This window comes from Diadema antillarum, unplaced genomic scaffold, assembly GCF_040938485.1.
Source record: "Diadema antillarum isolate AM-2024a unplaced genomic scaffold, OU_Dant_1.0 seq00001206_RagTag, whole genome shotgun sequence".
Classification (NCBI taxonomy): Eukaryota; Metazoa; Echinodermata; class Echinoidea; order Diadematoida; family Diadematidae; genus Diadema; species Diadema antillarum.
The window spans coordinates 848,725-873,032 of record NW_027271999.1 but is presented as its reverse complement, the minus strand read 5'-3'; the positions used below and the strand labels follow the sequence as shown (position 1 = coordinate 873,032).

Genomic DNA, 24,308 nt, shown 5'->3' with positions numbered 1-24,308 from the left:
ATCCCTCACAACTTTACATCTAATCCACGAATTAAAATCTCCGAGCACTATGTGAAATGTGATTCCGACCAGGGGGCTTTTATTCAATGTTTTCAAATGAAAGTGTTTGGCTTGGGCTCTCAGTTGATATCGAATTCATCAATTATTTTTTTATGATGATGATTCATGCTCCTGTTTGTGCAGATAGTGAGTATGGGGAAATGACGTAAACAACAGAGTATCGTATAGAATCCTAGAATTTTTGACACATGAAATCAGCATCTGTTTCACTTCTTGAAACTAGAAAGATATCTTAAGAGGCATTCCAGACAATTCATATAATTTTACATCATGAAGTACATGAAATCGATAGTGCCATGTACAGATTTGTGTAATTTATTGAGATTGTGGTCCTTGAGTAGATAAAACAATATTCTGAAAAACTTACAAGATAATACACTGAACAAAGATGATAGCATCGGGGCCTCACATCACAGTCCATAAGTACTGTATGTCCATGATATAACCAATCTATAGATATTTGATAATGTAAAAGTCTGAAAATCACCGGGAGTTCTTCTTTAATCCACGGGATGACTTGTACACGGAGTGAGAAATGGTTTTTAATGGTTTGGTAAATCAATCCCTCATAACTTTACATGTAATCCACGAATTAAAATTTCCCAGAAATATTATGATTCAGACCAGGCTTGGGTCTTTTATTTAATGTTTTCAATTATGCTAAAACAGTGTTTGGCTGAGGCTCCTAGTTGGTATTGGTTTAATCAATTATTCATAATTATGATTCATGCTGTCTTTTGCAGGAAATGGGAGAAATACTACAGTATAGAATCTATAGAATTGTCGATGCATGAAATCAGCATTTGTTTCATATCTTCAAACTGCTAAGATTGTCTAAGGACAGGTTACTCCACAGAAAAAAAAAAAAAGTTATTAACCCGGTGGGGTGAGACATACCACTTATACGCAGATCAGGGAAAAACAAACCATCCCGGGCTGTTGGGAAGTAAAATAATAACGCCGCTACATCAACGGGTGATGTTCGTTATTCCGAAGGTTTGTTAATTTGAAAATGAATGTCATATCATTACATTTTACACAGCTGCATTGAACTGATCATATCTTTTCAGACTTTGTTGACGCTCGATTTACAATGACATCTTTTGTTCGCTTTCAATGTTTCCTTTCAAAATCATTCTTGTTTAAAGATACGTTTTCTTCTTACTTTGCTGGCATTAATTATTACAATTGGGCATTTCTACAGTATAGGAAATAAACATTAGAAAGGGTTTTGAATATATCACTCCAGTTAGGATTTTGAGCGCAAGTTTCAGTGGGCAAAAATGAGTTGATGCAGTAAAGACTATTACAAAAGTATGAAGGTCACTGTTGCACAGGACGAAAAACATAGATTTAGGGGAAATACTAGGATGAATTCGGAAGAAAGTTGTTCGTTCAGCTGAGTGTTGAATGTTGAGTACATGCTTCAATTAGCAAAAAGCCTTCCCAACTCGGATACATGGAAGAAATTACTGACATAATATGAAGATCGGTTCCAAAGTCGGCACCCTCCGGATTCGTGCCTTCATGTCAGACTTCCTCTTGTAAATCCGACATTGAAATCGGAGTTGAAGTCGGCCATTGAATATTGTTTTTATGCAAGACTCTCTAATGATGCAATGACGCAATGTTGCAATAACACCCGCTGAGGAATTTCAGATGTCCTAAGGTGCGTGCCGGGAGATTTCTTACCACGTGTTTAAGGTGAGCCTCCTAAAGACCAGAGCTTGCGTTCAGGTGTGGCTTTATTTTCCTATCGATCGGCAGGATTCGTGTGTAAGTGTTTTTGGCATTAGGTTTCAACGCTACGAATGCATGGAATTCGGATGCGTTGGTGCTGCCAACAGTTCGTACAAGGAGCACTCTCCGAGAATGGGGACACCATCTTCAAATGCGGGACACCATTCTATAGTTCACCGGGTTCACTTTTTTTCCTCAAAGAAACATGTGAACTACATTCACCTCCGCGATGTTCATATTGCTTGCTAGTCAGAGAATGTTTCAATAATCTTATTTAAATTTCTGCTGGATCCACCCCTAAGGAAAATGTATAATAACTTGATTATTTGATACCATCACACCAAGAAAACAATCTCTGTATCAATCCTTACCCAATATATTGGCTGTCACGATAAACAACGGAGTTAGCGCAACATTCTGTGCACTTTAATCGCAAACTTCTTTTATCTCTGTCTGCAAAATAACATTGTGTCTTACACAACTTTTCAAAGACTCCGTTGAAAGATGCTACCAAATAATGGACTAAGCGCCCTGAACGATTGAACGTTGTTGTCTTCAAACAGCAATGAAAAAAAACAACACAAAAACAGCACTAAAATCCTCCTACACACACACACACACTTTTTAAAGCAATTATACTGTACGACTTGATCTCTCTGTTTTTGTTGGGTCCGAAGGTTCGTTGATATGAAAAATAAAATGAAGATTGTTTATCTGAAAACAAAATATGGTTGGCAATTCAAAAGTTTCATTGGTATGTACTTTTTTTTATTATCAGATTAAAGAACTTTATATCTTCTTTTCGGACCGACGAATCTTTCGATTACGTACCCTCCCTCTTTCATTTCCAGATTAGCAAACATTCGGATTGACGAACCTCGTGTCATTTTCGCAATAACGAACCTTTGGAATAATGAACCTTGAAAATAACGCCACAAAATGTGCGAATTAAAGAACATCAAGGTTTAGGGAATTTGAGTGTTTTGGAATATCAAACCTTGAGAATAACGAACCTTTTATCAGTTTTGGAATAAAAAGCCTTCGGAATAATACTACCCGAGATCGCATTGCTCTGAATGGTGTCGTTCGTTATTCAGAAGGTTAGTTGATCCGAAAAATAAAAAAACAAAAACAAATACAAAACAGAGACGAACGAACCTTCTAACGAACCTTCTGAATCATTAATCGTATTTCGTTTTTGTTTAGCGGACCCTCGGAATATGAAACCTTATTTCATTTTGGGAATAGCGAGCCCTTGAAATAATGAACCTTAGGAATAACGAACTGCAACCGCTCTACACGATGGTCATATGACTGTTTGTTTGTTTGTTTGTTTGTTTGTTTGTTTGTTTTTTGTACGTACCGGAAAATCAGACAGAGGAACCGGGGTTAGTATTTTACGATGAAAGTGTGCGTCTACATGGAGCGCAACATTTTTTTAAAGTTAGTTTGGAATCACAGATGCCATTTATAAGTATTTCCAGATAACGTGCAAGACATAGATTATCATCATATCGACCCTTATACTACGTTGGCATTCACCTTATTTCAAAGCAATTGCAATCATATGACTTGGTTTTATTTGGAGCACAATTTTGTATTTCGCCCAAGTACTGAAACAGCAAACCGAATGCTTGCTACAAATAATGTGAGAAAGTTTCCATCACTTTGCAATACTGCGTTCATTCTATAATGTATATCAACATCTTGCAAAAAGAACATCTTTATCGTTTCATGTGGAAATAAGAGAGTAATTTCAGGAAACGGCCATTATAAACAAATTATGACTTGCATGGCGGCCTCATGGTTAAGAAAATGAAGTCGATTTTGATACTGTATTTACAAGATTCTAATAGTACATTCCCGTCTGCCCATATTGACGAAGAGTCGATGAATAATATCGCATGAAAGAACAACAACAGCAACAATAAAAATACTATGACACGCAACATCCGCCATCTTTGTTTTTCCCATGTAGGCAACGGGGCGATTGACCACGAGGAGCTCAAAGTGGTCTTACGAGCTTGCTTACAGGAAAGTGCGATGACCATAAGTGAGGCAACCATCGACTCCCTGACGTCAGCACTCTTCGAGGCCGCAGACACGGACGGCAGCGGCGCTATCAGCTTCGAGGAGCTCAAAGAAGAACTCGAAAAGAACCCGGATGTCATGGAAAATCTGACCATAAGGTAAGTAATCAAAAGTGATGATAAATCCCCCTCCCTCTCGTAATAGCGTGTGTATTCTTCTCTCTTCTCCCCCCCCCCCGCCCCCCACACACACAGACACACACACACACAAACACTCTCTTTCTGGGCATTGTGTACCTGTTTATTTGATATGCCCAAAACTTGGGTAGAAACATGTGGAACAAAAGAACAAAATAATGTCATTACATATAATTATAACCATATCGATTTGATAAACCCTTCCTGCTTGTACACATTGCTCTATGAATACAGATGTCGTATGTGTTCTCTCGCTTGTTTTCTTTCTTTTTTTTTTTTGGTAAACGTGTATTCAGACATATCAAGATCTTAAGAATACGATTTCCGCTTGTATCCACCATTTTTGTCTTCATTACTCGCGGCAGATTCTATTTGGTCTTCGTTGCCATCGTTTCCGCTCCGTGTACTTTCTATTTCAGGGTCTTGTTTTTCTACATCTTTGTCTCAATGTCTCTCATTTTCGTTCGTCTCACATCATACTCCATCTTCCCTTTCTGTCTAAGTTGTGTTGTTCCTTTGAGCCACATTATTGAATTTTCAAAAAGTGGATTGCACGGAAATGTTAATGAATGCGATGAGAAGAAGCAGACACATAGCGCGTGTTTTGGGGGAGAAAATGGGAAAAACAGAGCCTGCAAGGCATTACAATACCACCATGCCCACAGACCAGTCTCCATTTCAATAGGATAATGCCGGCGCATCATTTAAGTCTCTCATCACCACCCTTCGACTATACTGCGATAGATATCAATAGGTTATCAGTGGAGCAGTCCGTTGAGGGTTAAATAAAGACGTTACTCCTTTCGTAGCTGCACCGCGTACCTTACCTTAATACCGATAATCCTCTTATCCCATACTCTACCTGCGAGACATTCATGGGGTTCTCAATGTCGCTCGCATGGCTTTCTGTATGTATACCGATGCAGCCAGCTTTGTAGATTATTGTGGCAGTCAAATTGCTTTATCCATACAGCGGAATTTTTCTGTTTCTTTCTTATATTTTTTCACTTTCATTTTCGTCCTTGACAGCAGTGCTTTAAAGGAATGGTCTCCCCAATAAAGAAGTCCATATTTCATATTTTAGTCACCTCTTTGATTAATGAATACACCGACAGATTCGTTTAATCTTTGCTACATGATCACACAGAAAAGTAGTATAGATTGTAACATAATTATGAAATAAGGTCAAAGATTGCGAAAAACGAACAAGTAATCAAAGAAAAATTATAATACTGCGCGAACGCAATGAAACAAAATTGTACATCAGTGAAATTTGAGAGTGATAGATAAATATCAAAAGAGATAGCCTGTCATATCTGAGTTTGTCATGGAGATTCATCTGTTCATAGATATCCTTAAATCTTTAAAGTTATCTTAACGCTGCTTTTGTAATGGTAATGGACACAGAGTGTCCCATTGCATCACACTGTCTTTAATGATTCTTTCTTCTAATGGAGAAAACAGATCCATGTATGAATAGTCACAAAAATGATCGATAGTATACACAGCAGTGGGCTAGGACATTCAGAGAAGTCATTATTTTGAAACAAGATATTTTTTTAACTCTCAGTAGACAAGGTTAAACAGTGTTGAAACATTGATGATACTAGCTTGATATTTGTCAATCACGTTTTGAACTTCGTTGGCATCAGCTTTTTCTTCGAGGCAAAGTCTCCTTGTTCAGCTGTCCACTATGACTTGCGTTACAGACGAATATATAGCCTCTCGATTATTTCTAAAATCATCAGCATTCTTTTTACGATAGTTTTGTTCCAATTTTCATCGTTGTAATCAAAATTATCATTGAGAGAGTCTACAAGCAAGTTGTCCCTTGTTTTTAGTGAGTGACCCCTAGCCAAGACAAATATGATTCCCTCTAGGATTCCAACGAGAGGAGATAGTGATTAAGGCGGTATTTCAGAAAAGTCTCATCTATAATTATTTTTTCTATTTTCTCACTATGATTGATGGCGAGTTTGACGGTGATTGCGGGTCACCCTGGATGGATTACACGCAAGAGATAGCCTGGTATGTGATTACAGGGTGGGGTGCTATATTCGTCTATACCTCGCAGTGTGATTCTGGAGGGGCAAGCCTCTTAGAAAAGCCGACCATTTTTGTGTGGATATTCATTTTTTTCCCCGGTAATATCTATTATTAGTTTCATTCAAATCATAATGTAAACTTCATACGTTGACATTCGCACACAGAGTCATGCGTTTGACTTTTTGAAAATAGAGTAGATATATAGATACAAATCACAAAGTGTTTGAAAAACTATGCACATTATTCTGGGTAACACACACGCACACACACACACACACACACACACACACACACACAAAACAAAACAACAACCACACACATACTCGTATAATTCATATTCCCAGCTGTCATTGAATAGATAACTGATATAGATTAACTGCAATATCAGCACGTTATACCGCAAACGATTTGAATGAAAAAATTAAAGCGCAAACACATATGTGCACGCACTGATACACTCACACACACATACACACACCCTGCCCACGCTTCCAGCCTTTTGGTTTAAATTCATACTTCCTTGTCACACACACACACACACACACACACACACACACACACACATACGCACACACGCACATTCAAAGTGACTATATAAGGATAGTAAGCTGGTATTTCTGTACAACATAACAAAATATACGCATCATTTGGACACAATTTTCAAAACACACAAACACACACGCACACAAACATACAAAATACCTTTTTCCTATTTTCTAATGCCATAATGCCCTCGTGGCCCCCAAACCTTGTAAACATGAACGCAGAGAACGCAGAGAGGTTCAGAAATGGAGGGGGAGGTGTGGGCGTGCCGTATAAAGTCTACAAGGATACGATTGAATATGAAATTGAATTGATGTTGAAGGTGATCCGTTACCAATGCCATTGTCAGTGTACAGTGGCGTTACAATTAAGAAGAAGATAAGTCTGCCACTTTGAGTAAAGCTATGTATTCGATAAACTTGAGCGGATGATAAGAATAAATACGATTGGCCTTATATAATTCGCCGCAGGAACGTAAATGAAAATTTAGCACGATCTTTTATGGTCGTTTCTATGATTACTTGCGAAAATAATGCTATCACAACGTTTGAAAAATCAAATTAAATCAAAAAATCATCATACTTGAGCATTGAGGATAAAGACAACCAGGTAAGAACACAGGATCACATAGCCGTCTATATCAAACTGACATTACATGTAAATACACATTGTATATCCACTCTGGCTTTCACGTACATATACACACACCTGTATAAACACACAGACACACACATTTTATATATATATATATGAAGAGTTTTATCGCAAAACGAGCTAAATCCATTTATGTTAAGTTGAGATATCTGTGATTAAAGCTGCTAAAAATAAAGAAAATAATAAGAATTTAAAATACAGGATATTTTTAGTCACAACTTGTAGAATATTTCCTGTTATGTTACTAGTGAAGTATTACTGGAAAGGTTTAATTTTGCTCTATCTGATTCTGGATTTACTTTGAAATGTTTAAAAATGGCGCTTAGCTCATTTTGCGATAAAACCCTTCATAATATACTTTGTCTGAAGTACATGTTTGTATATGTGTGTGCGTGCATTTGAGTGCCTACGGTTTTTTCTTTTATCTGTCTATTGAAAAATACGTAAAACTTGTATCCTTTCCAAGTACCTCGAGGCATGGTTCCAGTATCAAGTTAATTTACGTGAGATGAATGTTTTCTCTGAGGGACATGACATTGTGTAACATTATTGACAGACTTCAACCCATGTGCAGCCGATAAAAAAAAGTCTAATTCTTTTGTCCATCACATAATACTCGCGGAACGCGATGTTTGCAAAGACAAGTTTGACGTATTTACTCTGAAAATACGAAACATTAGTGTCTCTATACCTAACCAGCGGCTTGTATAGGGGTGTATTGTAAACTAGCTCTCGAAAATAAGAGGACGCTTCATTAGAATCATATTCAGTTGCAGGGGTATTTGGATACCGGAGTTTCGGTAATCATATATCTGGAATCGTTATTCTCCTGGTAAAGAAATGATCGAAATCCATGTTTTTGCCGATGCCGTCGAATGGAATCGATGAAAGAATCGTAGACAGGCTGTTTCTTTCTTGTTACTCGCGACTTCGCTTTTGGCGGGAGAAGTGCCGGGCAGACTGCACGTGACCAAAGAATAGCAGGAGAAGTTTGCCGGAAGCTCTGCTGGCCGTATCAAATTTTTCAGACGACGAAGGCCGTTCTACGATTAGCAAACACAGCCTGGCTTTCGCTTCGATTATACTGCACTCTGTCATGGCATCTTGCTGCTAAGATATAGTTTGGTAACGGTCCCAACTCATCCTCTTTGAACAGCTTATCATCCATCTATTAAAAAGAAAGATGAATTTTTCGTGTCCTCGGGGGGATCGGACAAAGTTCTCGGTGACCAGAAAGAAGTGCCTATGTTCTCACTCGGTTCAAAACTCTCCCTCTTACCGAACTCGGTCGGGCGGACCAGGAGACACTAGTGGCACTCTTTCGAAAGTTTATTCGGCTCCGCGCTCCCGCGAGAGACCGGGGTTTTGTGGCGAGGCGATATTGATACCGAGTCCATTATATAGGAAGATGGGGCGAAACACCTGCACGCAGTAATTGGGCGAGAATGGTGATGGGAAGTTAATCAATGGATAACTTGAGGATATAATGGCTGATCCGACCCATTTAATTCTTCGCTTTCCGTCGCGACCGCAAGCAGAGACACAGTTCACACTATCGTGTAACCCAACTGACTCCAATTATTATTTCGGTTAAAAGATGATAGTGTGGCGTCGCGATTTTTACACCGTCACAAATTACGCTTGTCGCCTTGCGTGCATGAACGGCGTATCGCGCCGACAGACGTTTCTTTACACCTTCACGCTTATATGAGCCCACTGCTTTTCCTTGTAGTAATCCAACGAGAAATGTACAATAACTTAGTCTCTAAATCAGTTCATTTGTAGTAATCATTAACGAAGTGAAATTAGATCAGTGCCTCAATGATACACTTTTACTACAACTTTCTTTTATTTTACAAGAAATAAGCCGAAAGAAAGTATGAAGTGCTAGGGAAAATTGTTTGGCATGAAAACAGAAGAGAAAAAATCCGCTCTTACAGCCTAAAAGCGTTTGCGTCTTTCATCTCAGTTGCCCTCGTTTAAACGTGTGATACTTTGATTTCATGCTTCTCTTACCCACAGACTCTAAACTTGTCTTTCGAGCTTGTATCCAATATTATGTCCAAATAACAGTAGTCCGTCCTACAACTTGTTCTTCGTCTGTTCTGATACTCTTGTCTGTCTGTCAAGCTATCTTCTCCTCTATTATTCTTCCTGAATGTTTATCTTTCTCTAAATTCGTCTATTCATTTCTCTCTTATATAGGTGCTATACAATTGCATTGAACTATTACAATATTATTTTCATTCATCTTTCTGTCTACCTACATATACTGGTATTTATCTAGGCCTATCTGTCTATTTATGTATGTATGTTTGATTGTACGTATTTATGTATTTATTTATTCATTTATCTATCTATCTATCTATCTATCTATCTATCTATCTATCTATCTATCTATCTATCTATCTAACCATCTAATCTTTCGGGTGGATATATGTATCTCTCCGTATCTTATCAGTCTTTCAGTCGTCACGACGTAGCAGCAGCATGGAAGGCTTGTCCAGAGTTTGTTGACGTGGTGGCCACTGTGTTTGGAGCACCCGATCGTCGTTCCTCTTCCTGCTGGTGTCGCGTTTATCGCGTTTAAATAGACGGTAATCTTGCGGAAATTAAACGCAGTCGCGAGGCTTTGCACTCCTACGCCGCAATGGTGAAAGGAACGTTCCGGCCAGAGACTATCGAATGTCTATCCCCCTCCCTCCCTCCCCCCCCCCCCCCATCTCCAAAAAATAGGAAAAGATTTAAGGAAAATCAAGTTACAGGCGGCACTCTTTGTCACCTAGAAGGACAAATCATAATCATGGAATCAAACCGTAATGTCTGTCACTAGATTGACGAAATTTGAAAAGGTCCCGACTTGCGACAGGTTTCAGTAGACAGACGATCTCTCGTTTATGAAAATCGGCACTTCGTTTGCACAGTATGATGCTCATGGTGGACCCTTCCACCCCCTACCCCCTCTTGGGGGCTGTTTCATTTTTATTCATGTTGTTCACGATACTATTTGAGGATTGAAGTGGGGAGGGAGATCGGGTATTTGAAGTGTTGAGATCCCACGTGGTCGCTGGCATTCAAGGCGGCAATGTATAAAAGCACACAAACATGACAAAGGGACGAAACCAAAAGAAGTGTCAAATAATTACTGATGAGCAATTTATTTGAAACTTTGGTGAAATAGAAGTTCACATCTTCTACTGAAGTGTATAGCTATTTGTCTTCAACTTCTGTTTATTTTTCACGAAACAAAACAAAAATTAAGTTTGTTTCACATATTTTCACTAGTTTATGCAACTTGCGTCAAACAGACAAAAATATTTGGGAAAAACATTGGGAATAATTATATTCACGTCCTTTAGAAAACAAGTGTCCACTGATCGCACCAAGGAAGACATTATTGTCATTATACCGTGATTTTCTAGTTGAATTATCTCGTCGTTATTACATGTGATTGTTCAATTACCTCGTACTTACCTTCATTAAGGTATTGATTATTATACAACATATAATGTAATCATTTACCTCCTTCCCTTAAATAAAGCGATTCAACATTTTACATCATTGCATCATGACGCGAACACACATACAACGTATCTGGATCTTTATTTTTACACAATCGAGGTACTTTATTCTAAAATGAAAAACTTAATAGCTATGTCATTCTAGGGAGGCGGGGTTCCCACCTCCCTGGTCAATCCCATCATTCAAAATTTCAACGGCGGATGTCTTTACCCACCATAAATATTTGAGACACGTTAAGGTATGTTCATTATAGGCATTGTCTCTTCATCGTCTGCAAAATGGTAGTAAATCTCGGTCAAAACGACGCCCTCGTGGCTCCTTGTTCATTAGATTACATTATGCCCTCGTGTTAGGGTTATCTATTAAAAGATGACTGCCACCACGATGTCACTTTGCGCCGTGGCACTGATTTACCGGTCCTTGGAGAACAACAGCAACATTCCGCTCGTTAGAATAGACATCAATTTTCGGACCATATCAGTACATGTGCATTAGAACTCTTAACGAGTGTCTCGCGACAGTCCCTAGCAGTATTTCATCTGCCACCGTGTCTTCTTCCGTCCTGTCACAGAACCGTTGCGAAAGGCCCGTACCATTCTTAGAATGTACGAGTGGAGGCCAGGTCAGGAAAAGTGATGTCATTTTACATCTTCAGTAATCATGATGGGGCATAATATGCATCACGTGACCAACATTCCATCTGATTAAGCTTCCCCCTTTCATCAAATAATTCTTTAATGCGCTTATGGTGGTAATACATCGATATTACACGGTGCTCACAAAGTCTAGGATATCCTCGCTAGGTTTCTTCCCCTCCCCCCCCCCCCCCCCCCCGCCCTGTCTGTCTTGCTCTCTCCCTAACTTTGTATGCACGAAGGGGAAAAGGATGCATGCCATCACACGATGAGATAATATGGCACTGGGAGCCCGGTGGTATGGTGGATGGGGTGCACGTCACGAGACTGACACCCACGAGTCATACAGCCCACGAGTCATTCAGCCCACGAGTTATACAGCCCACGAGTCATACAGGCCATGAGTTCTACACTGAGTAAAGAAGGTCCACGAGACCGACACACTACATGCAATAAGCCTATGGCGAACTCGTGGGCTGTTTTTACCAAAAGTCGAACTTATGGGCTGTGTGATTCGTGGGCTGTATGACTCATTTACCTTTTTGGAAAAGTAATGTCGAACTCGTGGGCTGTTTAACTTGTGGGCGTTGGGCTGATGAAATGACCCCTGGTAGATGAGGCTTGGAGACGATGTTTTGCCTCACTTTGTCCCCCTTGACACACTTTTGGAAAGATATGGAAACCTGGCGACGCGTGGATGATGATAATGACAAGTCTCTCTGGAAGAGCTGTGCATTTCAAAAGCCGGAATGATGGTGGGGTGGGGCTGCAGTCCCCCCCCCCCCCCCCCCACACACACTTTTTGCTCTTCAAACATAAAAAAGGTGGGGCAAATTTAAAGAATAATTGATCCTTCACACCACCATCACCCCCCTACACACACACACACACACACACACACACACACACACACACACACACACACACACACAAAACCCTGTTAGTAATACTGATCAAGCTTGCAAGGATACGCGAGAGCAACTTATCTGATTAAGAGACCGTCATATCGCTCGCAAATATCATATCACAGATTTGCGCTGTGTCGCTTCTACGTGCATGTAACTAATATTCATACCTGATAATTTGCTCCCACGAATTATGACATGCCTTTACTGTGAAGCACGTCAAACAAAAGTGAACAATACCGAGTTCTACTATCATGATATGCTGCAAAATGTTAAATCTCATCTCAGCTTATTTTTCTTTGAGAACACAAAGAATATTTAGTTACACTTGCTTTGACTTTTCAAAATACCATATTTGACTTCTCAAAATACCATGTCGCTTACGTATAGGGGATATAGGTGTGTGTGTGTGTGTGTGTGTGTGTGTGTGTGTGTGTGTGTGTGTGTGCGTGTGTGTATGTGTGCTTGTGTAAATTTGTGCTGCTGTTTTGTTGAGTTTTTATAGTTTTATCTGGTTTTATATAGAGGCATTTCTAAGCTAAATTGACACAAGAGGGGGGGGGGGGCTGAAAGGGGGCCAAGGGATTCGTGTAATTAAAGTGATAGAGTGTGATAACTTTAATCAAGGTGATTACACTCTTTTTCCGAATAAAAAAACAATGCTCAGTGCCTCAGAATACAGGATGTAGAGTAACAAAAAACCAACAACACTTCTCACCATGGCAATTACAACCGCATGTTGCAAACAGTTTTATTTTCTTTATATTTCTCTTTGTTTCGCTCTCTCTTGCTCAATTTTATGGCTTATGATTATAAGAAAAGAACTGGAACGTGCCGCCATGTAGCTTCTACAAACATGACACAGTAAAATCAAAAGACAAGAACAAACTCCATCCTTTTGTCATTGTATAACACTCAACAAGAAAAAAACAAACAAACAATCGAAGTGCTTGCCAACGACCACCAATATTCCTCGAGTGGCAGTAAGGGTGTTGCCTTCTGCAGGGAGGCGCCAAGTATAATTTCTTAAAGCGTGCGAACTTCTCGACGAGCTGCCATTTACCGAACGCAAAATGTTGTGCACACATTCCGTATGATCTATTATCGAGGGGGGACGGTGAGATGTTTACGAGAATTCGTTTCCCACCTTATCACATGGCGTATGCAAGGCGTCACCGGGATGCAGTCATTTACAAATTGACTGCAGAGAGCATTTCAATTTTAGATTTCTTCTGTGATGTCGAATAATAAGTATGGATACAATTTCAATTTCTGTGCGTTCTACATTCCTCTTCAGCAATCTTTTGTCTTTTGTCACATCTATTCTTCTTTCTTTCCTTCCGGCGTTTCTCTAATCTTAGTCTCGCTCTTGTTATGAATTACTTCCGTTCCCATAGCTGTTTCCTACTTCTACTGGTCCGTCGAATCACTCACTGCATGGAGCCAGGCACTGATTCTAAGTAGGTGATCACTCCGCTACCAACGAGAGGGATACACAAATTTAAATACACATACCTCTTTAAACCTTAATATTTTGAGGATTTTGCAAACGCCTTTAACGGAGAAAGTCCAGTCCATGATTGAATTGGCATTAATGACAAGAATACCAAAATCGAACAAATAACATCTTTTTTTCTTCATTTTCCTCAACAAATGTTGTTATCAAAGTCGAACTTCTAGAAAGAAAGCTACTAAGTTTAGCACTGTAGAAGTCAATGATATCAGCGATAAAACTAATTATGCAATATAACCATTTTCTTTATAATCCTCGCATTGGTGTGTACATAAGACATTTTACGAACTCATTTTTGTTTTTGGTTGAAACCATAAACATCTACAACCCCCCCCCCCCCCATCTTAAAAGTCCTTATTGCTGAATCAATATGACTAAAAAAATACTTACTATTGGAAAGTCCATTTTCATGTATTAATGTCAAACAGGACATTAAATAAATATGTGCAGGGACCCATGACTTAAAAAAATAATAACTAGGCTGTCTGACTTGGGGAGGGGAGGGCAGAAGAAAAAGCATGAAATACCACCTTTTTGTCGTCACATCACCCCAGTACTTTGTCTCATCATCATTCTCGTTCTCCAGAAGGAAGATGCTTAGTCTTTTCAATGTGATGCCCTCTCCCTCCCTCCCCCTCCTTCCTACATCTATTTGTTATCTGTCTATCCCCCTCTCTTTCCCGCTCCCCCGCTTCTGCTCTCATATCGTGATTGAAACACAGAAGAAAAAGCATGAAATACCAAGGCATTAATCTCTGAAGAAATTGTGACACTATGTATATAATATATCCCTTCCCCCCATCGCCGCTAATCACAGCACAAAGCGCAATCTAACCCGACACACTTTCCTTTCAAAAGCCACCCAGTTAAGAGTGGATCCTGACATATCCCTCCTGACGGTCTTTCAGACCGAAAAGGCGATTCCTCACCATCGACTCCCGTATCGGTCATTGACGACGTTAAGTGTAACTTAGCTGGCCGCGGGGGGCAAATATCATTCACTTAAACCAATTTTAGAGGGATCGACTGGATATATCCACGTAGGCACACGCAACATCAATATTACAATATTACGTATTCTCGGCAGCAAGGAGAAAGAGGGGGAGAGAGATATAGTGTGGGAGAAATGAGTCGGTAGAGTTGTTGTGCTTTTCGTATTTTTTGTGTTCGTCATTGTTTCGGCAATCTCAATCTATTTCAAGATATGACTTATTAGGGCTGCCAACACCTATGGGATTGCCTTCAATTTATCTGCGGGTAAAATGATGGTTTCCTCCCGTCATATATTATGTTCGACGGTATTGTACCGGTCTCAGTTGTGTATAGTCCATGTTAGGGAAATTTAATTTCGGGAAGAAAGATTTGAGGGGCCTTTGTAGGGGATGCGGTTCTGTGTGCCGATCAGCGGAGAAAGTTACAATACCATTACATGTGAAAGGCGCCTCTTACGTCATGAACTGATTTACGAATTGTGGCCAGGGTGGCAAGGTGACCCATTTGGATTTTTGCTTATTCGTTTGTGTGGTTAGTTTCAATATTATTTTTTTTTATCTTGTTTTCACTCTTTTCCACTGCACTTTTTGCAGTCTCGACCCTATTTCCGCTGGTATAAGCAATAACAATTTTAAACGCATTTCCGCTCATGGTGGTATCATTTATGTGCCTCTCTGATGAGCTGTATCCCAGCATCCTTTGCATTAGGTTTCTCTTGTTTGTGCATTTTCATAATCTTGGGAGAGTTTATTGAAAGTATTTTCATTTCAGGACAGAGGAGCTGTAGAACACAAAAGGTGTGACGAGAAATTGACGATATTGATATGTAGCCAACGAAATCGATGTTATAATATTGATCTATCCTCTTGTTAGCTGTGATAATGATCATAGCTTACCGTCCACCCCCTTGCATAGTTTGCAAGATAAGTTCTAAAAAATGTAAAGCAATTCTAAGATTTTTTAACTGACTTTCACAAGAACGATTAAATTACACAAAGAAACTGTTAAAGTTTTATTAACTTCAGAACACAAACATGGAAGTAAGAAAATTTGACAGTTTCACATACAATTAATCATAGCGGGCATACTTACAAAGTATTATATGTTGTAAGGATGCAGTCACTTCAAAGGTTCTCATCTACATGTTTCAATGACCGCCTTCGTAAACTTCATGAAACATAGGTATTGTGAATCTTTCTTTTGAACTTCCAGATGTTTCCCTCCTAATGCCCGTATTTCATGAAAATGTCAAATTCATTCTATTTCACTCAGTCTATAGAGGAGTCAACGTTAAAAGTTGCTCTCTACTATAAGTCTACTGCAATGATTTCACCTAAGTTACAACACACATTGACATGCTCAAGCGGCCTCACCCATAGCAACCATCTCATCTTGAATGACTTCACATTGACTGCACAATAATCCTCCTTCATTAAGCATTTATACGAACTGAAAAATTACAGAATTCATAGCTTTCAAGATAAGAAGAGAGGAATCTGAAAGTTGTTGTTGTTGTTTTTAGTGTGTGTGTGTGTGTGTGTTGTCCTGTAACGTCGCTCCGTGCTTTAGTCATGATGAAACTAGTTTAACACGTCAGTGCTGAATGATACTTTTGCAAAACTATACAAACTGTAGGCCTATTGCTAGTTTGGTCTCTGTAGATGGATTAAAAAAAAAACACTGACAAACAGACAGCTGAAAGTACTAATGTAATGATTAGGAACGAGGAGATAAGAAATTATATCAAATTTGACATCAAAGGATCTTGAGATTATATTGTCCAGCTATGAATTCCTACCACTCAGGAGCATAATGAATTGTGATAAAAAGCGCAGCTATAACGAATACAATGACATGATATGAAATGACTTGAAATGAAAGAAACTCTCCCAAAATCACTGTACTCAAGGTCCAGGCTGTAAAAGTTAGATTCTCTTTCATTTGTTGAATAGAAAAAAATCATGAGAGTTGTGTCATGAAACGTTTTGATTATTGTGGCAAAATCTTGCAACCTTTGTATGCAACATTTTACAGTTAGACTATGATCGATCGTTCACTGTATCGTTTTTTCCACTATGTATCGGCCAAGATGTATCTTGTTTCGCATGAAGTAGGAAAAAAATGGCAGAATAAATGAAAAAAAAAATGAAAGGAGTTGAGATGAGATTAAATGAAATGGAATTAAGCGAAATGATATTTGTGGCTTGAGTGAATTTTTAGCCATTGTTGCCTGTTCTTGATGGAGTAATGCATCAAAGTTCTGTCTTTCCATCTCGTCTTTCTTGCCCACTTCCTCTCCTCTGTTTTAATCTCTCTCGCTCACTCTCTCTACATCCCGTTTCCGTCAATGTCCTTTCTTTGTTCACCTTCATATCTTTTTCGGCGATGTGGGTAGAATTAATGATGTATACGCTGTTGTCGAGCACACGGCTCGCAGGCAAGTTTGATTGATTTAACTTTCCTTTCCTCACTAGCCTAAGAGGACGCATCGTTGATCATGTATGTGATATTCTGTTACACAACACTTCAGTAGATTGTGTTTTATCAAAGATATAGGTTGATTTTTATTTGAAAAAAAAAAAGAATAGTGATGAAAATAACGATTTAAGATGCATGGGAGATCGATGAAAGTGACCTTATTGAGCATGAAACAGATTGTTTTTTTTTTTCATTCTCCGACGTTAGTCAAGGATAGGGACTATTATACAAGTAGTAAAATGACATCACAGTCATTAATCTCTAACACGACTGACTAATAAAAAAAAGGATCTTGAAAGTTTGTGAATATCGGTAGAAAACTTTGCCAGCTTCAGTGGTTAGCAAACCGAAGATAAGATTCGCGATCATAGGCAAGTTTAATCTCTTCAATTTAAACTTCTTTTTTTATACTTTAAAAGCTGGATAATCCTTATACCTCAATATCACTCAGTCTTACGGGGGGAAATACCCGCACTCTATTATTTACTACAACCTATTTATGTATCTTATCTATGATCAAGCAATGATCAAGCAATGTATCTTATCTATGATCAAGCAATCAGAGGTATCCACATGTTACAAGCTTAGTCTTTTGAGTGGGTACCTCCACTTTTTTTTTTCTCAGGGTGTATATAGAGTGTATGTATCTTTATTGTACTGATCATGTAGGCATGAACATGTTGTTAATCCTGTCTGGTTATATATATATTCAACGATTCGCATGTCAAATTCATAATATTGTTTCTCGTACATTCTGTTGAAGAAAGAAAGTGAAAATAAAGTTTGAATTTGAATTTGAATTTGAATGCATGGTTATGTCGATAACTAGCTGAAAGTAAAACTCTGACATTTTTTGTATACTCTGTGTCTTCCTTTTTGCTTGGGGTGACCCAACAGTGCAGCGAGCTGGCTGAAGCCGCCGTCGATCAAGCGGACGAGACCATTGCTCCCCCGTTACCTGACCTGGAGATACGTTCACAACAACTACCGAAAGATCCTCTTCCTTGTGGTCTACTTGCTGATCAACGTGGCGCTGTTTATCCAGGCTGCGTACGTCACGAGTCGTAAAGAAAATTCCAACTGGTGCCTCGTAACTGGTGAGCCACGAGTGAACCCCCAAACATAAATCAAGGATTGTGTGAAAGCAGCAATATGAAAAGTAGAACACATCAGTGAAAGTTTGAAGAAAGTCGAGCGATCGATTCAAAGGGTATGAATTTTTAAAGTTTCGGTGCCGTACGTCATCGCTGGATGAGAAGACTACTACACTAAGGTCTTTATGGCGTCTTTATGGACAACAATATTACGAAAATATAAAGAAAAGTTGACATAATCTTTTTTTTTCGCTTTTCTAGTATAATGGAAGAGCACTTGACTTATCTCTTTCAGAAATCAGGAAGAATAATAATACCCTTACCATAAGTCAGTAACAAGTAGATAGAATGTGTACTTTTCGTAAAAGATTAGATTTTATAGAATTTTCCTTATATTCTCTTTATATTGTTGTCCAGAATGACGTCATGTAGTGTAGAAGGCTCCTTTATATCCAGCGATAATAGCACCGAAACTTACATTTTGTAACTTTTGAATGGATCGTCCGATTTTCTTCAAACTTTCACTGATGCATTCTATCGCCATCGCAGCTTTAACTCAAATCGCATTGATATTTGGGCTTTGGTTTCCTTTACATGTTCGAAACAGGTGCGCACTCTCTTTACCTTTACGCGCAGAGTTCGTCCTCATCCCTATCCCTCCCATTCCCCGAAAGCAATGGTTGATCCCCCGGGACATGTGGCGCCATTTTGTAACCCGAGTCAGTCAGAAAGCTATTGTGATAAAATATTCGAAACAACGCTGAAAGTGGTACAACTTTGCAAGAGGTACAACGGAATATGTGGGTTTCGTTTTGAAGTGACGCTAATTAAAACGTTAACTGAGAATGATGTAAAAGTGTAGCTACACAGTGTATGTGTATACATGGGGCCTAGACTGTTTGTGCATGTTTTTGTTGGGTTTTTTTCGGTAGAGCATTTTTGTCCTTAAGTGCTGCCATGCTACAAATGTTAAAGGAAGAGAAAGTTTTACATACATGGCGGTATTTTATGAGGTGTTTATATGATAATCGGGGTGCATAAGAAATGTCCTCACACCCTGTTTGTGTCGCACGAGGCACGCGTAGTAATGGGCGATGTCTTTGGAAGTAACTATTAGAAAACACAAGTCAATCAATGTTCATGAACACTAGAGGGGGCATTCTTTTCAATAAGAGCGCATCGATATCTGTTTAGAGTATCGATCGTACTCCAAATAGACTCGGTAAACAAGTCCGGTCACATAACTTGCGGAGTTTGCGCGTTAGCACCTGGATTCATTCGAATAATAGACTTGTTTCTGGGTTTTTTTTTAATGGTATATCTTGTGTTTTTATGCATTATGAAAAAGCTTTAGCACACATCATTATATCAGATTGCCGCCACATTAAGGCTATGATTGTTTAGTTGTGCACTTTTAGTTGCACATGCACTTTTACTTATACAGTGCTTGTTTTTTGTTACTCATGCGATTTCTACGTGATAGAATATGTAACAAAATGGAAGAAATACAGATAAGTACGGCTTAATAGTTCTACACCACTATTTTGAAAATAAAATCAGAAAGGTTGATAATCTCCAGAGAACATTAAAAAGGAGATGGGAGTGTTTCGTTCGAAATCAAACTTCATTCAATTTAACACCTTAACAACAGTAACAATGCGTGTATATCAGAGAATCCATTAAAGGGAAATGTTATGGATTAGTATCTTGAATATGGAGCAAAATACATTGATATCATTTGAACACATTCGTTAAGTTTGAGGATTATCAAACAATCCGCTTAACGTTATGAATTGTTAAATTTTCAGTACTGCCTCCGCTGAATAAGAAGACTACATAAGAAGACTTATATCTATTTCAGGGTGCAACATATATGTTCTTATTCAATAATGAAATTTTACCTGAATCCCTTCTTGATTATTTTAAATCGAACAAAGATAATCATAATCAAAGCACAAGAAATTGTAGAATTTTTTATTCTCCTCTGATTCGTACATCCTCCTACAAAAAGTCAACATTTTTTCAAGGCCCTCAAATCTGGAATTCTATACACTCTGATGTGAAATGTATTAAGACGGTAAAGAGTTTAAGAAAGATTTTTAAGCGTACTCTACATAAAATTAATCAATATGATTCTGCATTGATTAGCATGGGTCTGTTTGTGAAAATGGCATCTCGTGTATTGTGTATGTTTGTTTGTGTATGCATGTTTGTGCGTTTGTGTGTGTGTGCCGAATTTTTGTGTCAGTTATAGTTTGTAGAAAGAAGAGACAAAACACTGTATTTACTTTACCGGGGTTAGTTTTAAATAAGGCCCATTGCCTAGTTATTAACCCCTTTACTTGATAAATTTGTTTGTTTTTGTCACATTGTCATGTTATATTTGTCGTAATTTTGTCAAATTTTTAAGTAACATGCACGTTTTATCAAGTGAACTACAGCAATTAATAACGTTCAATTCAATTCAATTTAATTCAATCCATGCATATGAATGAGAACGCTTGGCGAGTCTGCAAATAATTCGTAACACCTTCTTTTGTAATAAGAGCAGTTTACGTCACAAATATTGATGGGTGTTTCCCCATGCCACAATTCCGTGATTTAAGTAAGGTAAAATCAAGCAAGAATATGAAGTCACAGTTTGACAACGGCATAAATAGAATGCATGAAAGAGGAAAATCAAGTGCTCTTTAATTTTTTTAGAATGATGAAAATACGAATATTGCATTCTCTTTATATTTCTCTGTATCGTTATTCATCAATAGCATCACGAATTGCCACAATGTTCTTATCTAACAATGGTGTTACCGAAATTTTAAAAATGTATTACTTTTGATCGGATTGTCCGATTTTTCTCCAACTTCATCGATATATTCTACTAATATTTTTGAATTCACGCAATTAATCAATTCACGCATATATATATATATATATATATATATATATGTGTGTGTGTTTTATTGTCCTTTAACCCATTAGTAACTGAACTGCCCAAAACCACCCGTCCTTTTTTTTAGAGTGTTATGCTTTACAATTTTCATTGTTTTCATACAGAATATATAATTACGTATAGTTTGAAAGAGGTCAGAGATCAACAAAAGTATGTCAGAATTATTACTGTAAAACATACGTATCTTGGTAAAGTCTAAATAGGCTTCCAAATAAACATGATTTATAACAGACAAAAATAAACATGCAGTGATCTATTTTGCATAATTTAGAAAGTTGTCGAAATGAGAGAAATGTTGCAGTACCTCAGGGAACAATAGGCCATTATGTATGGAATTTTCAGTTCCTAAAGGGTTAACTATCATTGATAGATAACACCATACCATATCGTCAAGTATAGTCATATACATGTTCGAATGTTATGTATAGATATGAGGGTCGATATACTAAATATTTCATTGCAAATTAAATATATAATACAACGGAGGAATACTTGACAGGCAAACTATATATATATGCCCTAATTCAGGTTGTCTTTATTATTGATAGGATTGCTGCACATGAAGCTAAATAACACATATTAACCTACCATGGCCGCGATTGTAGAAAGCATATTCATTTTGATTACATTCCGACTATGGCTTATATAACTTTCCCTTTTTTGTTTTTTGTTGTTGTTGTAGTTTTTTATGCTCTATGTGTTGTGAGGACATAGAGCAAGACTTCATACAATTCGTACAATTTTTGTAGTAGATTAGATTTATTTATTCATTTGTTCATTTATCGGTGCACAATTCATTTCAATTTCAAGGGCACGTTGACATGTTTATGAGCGGATGAAGCGAAGTAAGTAAGTAGCGGGGGAGCCTGATGTGGAATGTGACGTATTAAAAGAAGAAAAAAAAAGACATGAGGTTGACCATACTCATCAGAACCTCCTTCCATATTATTGACCTGTGATGAGCTGAATGCTGCTAGCACTACGATAACTCACTTAACATATGTAGTTATTTGGCTAACAAACTTACGGCTGTTCACGTCACCATGATCACAGGCTTGCTTTTGCATTCTAATGATGATTCTAACTTAAAAGAATTACTTCTCATAATTCCATTTTCTGTGCAAATATTATGTCTCTGCCGCAACTCGTCATCAGCAGACATGAATATTTTTTGTGAGGATGAATGCATCACACAAGTACACTTACTAAAACGCCCACACAAAGACGCACGTATATTTTATGCAAACATAACTTAAATGTAAATATATATATATATATATATATATATATATATATATGTGTGTGTGTGTGTGTGTGTGTGTGTGTGTGTGTGTGTGTGTGTGTGTGTGTGTGTGTGTGTATAAGGTATCAAACTATGGCAATTTAAACAAAGCTCTTGGAAGAGTACCAAGGGACAAGAGTAAACTTTTAACGTGTGTATCAACCCTTTCTTCTCTCTCTCTCTCTCTTCATGTAATTAACATATTATATATTTCATATATTACATTGAGGAAAGAGAAAGCGATGCGTAGCTTTCAAATTATAATTTCTCTTACTATTCTTCCTTGTTTGTTTATCTCTATAATAATGTACTTGTTTTATCATAGATTGCTAATAATGAATCAACTACAGCTTTACCACTTATCACATGTGATGGTGGCTAAAAACTAATTTATTTCTGCTAAATATCTTCGTCCAAGACGACTGCGTTTATTTACAGCCCCTTTTTTCATTCAGTGCGTTTTGTTATCACTCTAGTAATCGCTTGAATAGATGAAACTAATGGAAGGCATCAGTCTTTTGATGATCATCAGCTTAATTACATTCTGACATTTCAGGCGATCTTTTGTGTCTTCCACATAGGACCGATCCATTCTAGGAGAGTGGCACGTATTAGTCTAAACTGAAGAAGCAATACATTGGTTGGGGAAAAAAATGAGTGAAAAACCTGTGCAGTGTTTTGCCGATCGTCTAATGTTATTTTGGTATGTCCTTTTCATCTTCTGACGAGGCTATGCAAGTTCTCGTGGAAACCTTCTGAAACGATTGCATGAATGTGACCAAATAGCTTTTGTTGATCATGACTTGATGCCGTAAGCAATGTATGTTAGTATTCCACCGTAAGCACATTTATTTAGCATGATGGATTACTTCCATGAATGTTTCTTTGCGTGATGTTCCTCATCTCAATGTGACATGAATTACTGATTCGACATCGTGGCATATTTTGATACAAAGCCGAAAAATGAACAAACACAAAGCGACAATAAAAATGTGAAGAAAGAAACGAAGATATCTGTCCCTATTTCCCTTTCACATTCAGCAGAACAAAGGAATTTCACAAAAATGAAGCGCCAAAAAATGAACGAATATGAGTTAACTGAGTAAAGAAAAATATATGCAGTGGAAAACCTAACATTCTGTTCCTGCCTGCCTTTGTTGATTTATTGTAGGATTAATTAATGACAGATGAAATAAAAACAAAGACAGTCTTCCCGTTAAAAAAAAAAAATCTCATTCATACAAAGCAGTATTCCCCTGTGAAACACCATGAAATATTGGATTTTTACCGAGATCACAGCGATCGATTAATCTATTAAGAATAGTTTCGCCGATTAGACAAAGCTGCACGACTACGTTAATCTGTTTCATCGGGCTTTTAATTACACGTAGAAATATCACGTCTGACGACGTTTAAAAATTTTCAAGGCAACTGAATATATTGCTAGTTAAATGGTTTTAATATAATTACCTCTTCAATCGAAACGAATTCTAAATCACATTCCATACCATTTAAGATAATGCAGGGATTATGGTCATAGCTTATGGGAGATATTTTAGCGAAGAGCTGATGCAAGTATATAATTAGTGTATACTATTCTATTGTAAGTTCATATATTGATATCGGAGAGCCTTGACAAAATATGAATATTTCAAAGGATTTTAT

At 37.9% G+C, this 24,308-nt stretch overlaps 1 protein-coding gene across 1 annotated transcript in view; it reads left to right on the top strand.

Moving 5' to 3' along the window:
* The window catches only part of LOC139744724 (NADPH oxidase 5-like), an 85,253-nt gene that overhangs the window by 21,057 nt on the left and 39,888 nt on the right, over positions 1–24,308 (top strand). The window contains exons 3-4 of the mRNA XM_071655147.1: positions 3,779–3,989; positions 18,215–18,414. Of these exons, the coding sequence (XP_071511248.1) occupies positions 3,779–3,989; positions 18,215–18,414 (411 nt within the window). The remainder of the gene's footprint in view (positions 1–3,778; positions 3,990–18,214; positions 18,415–24,308) is intronic.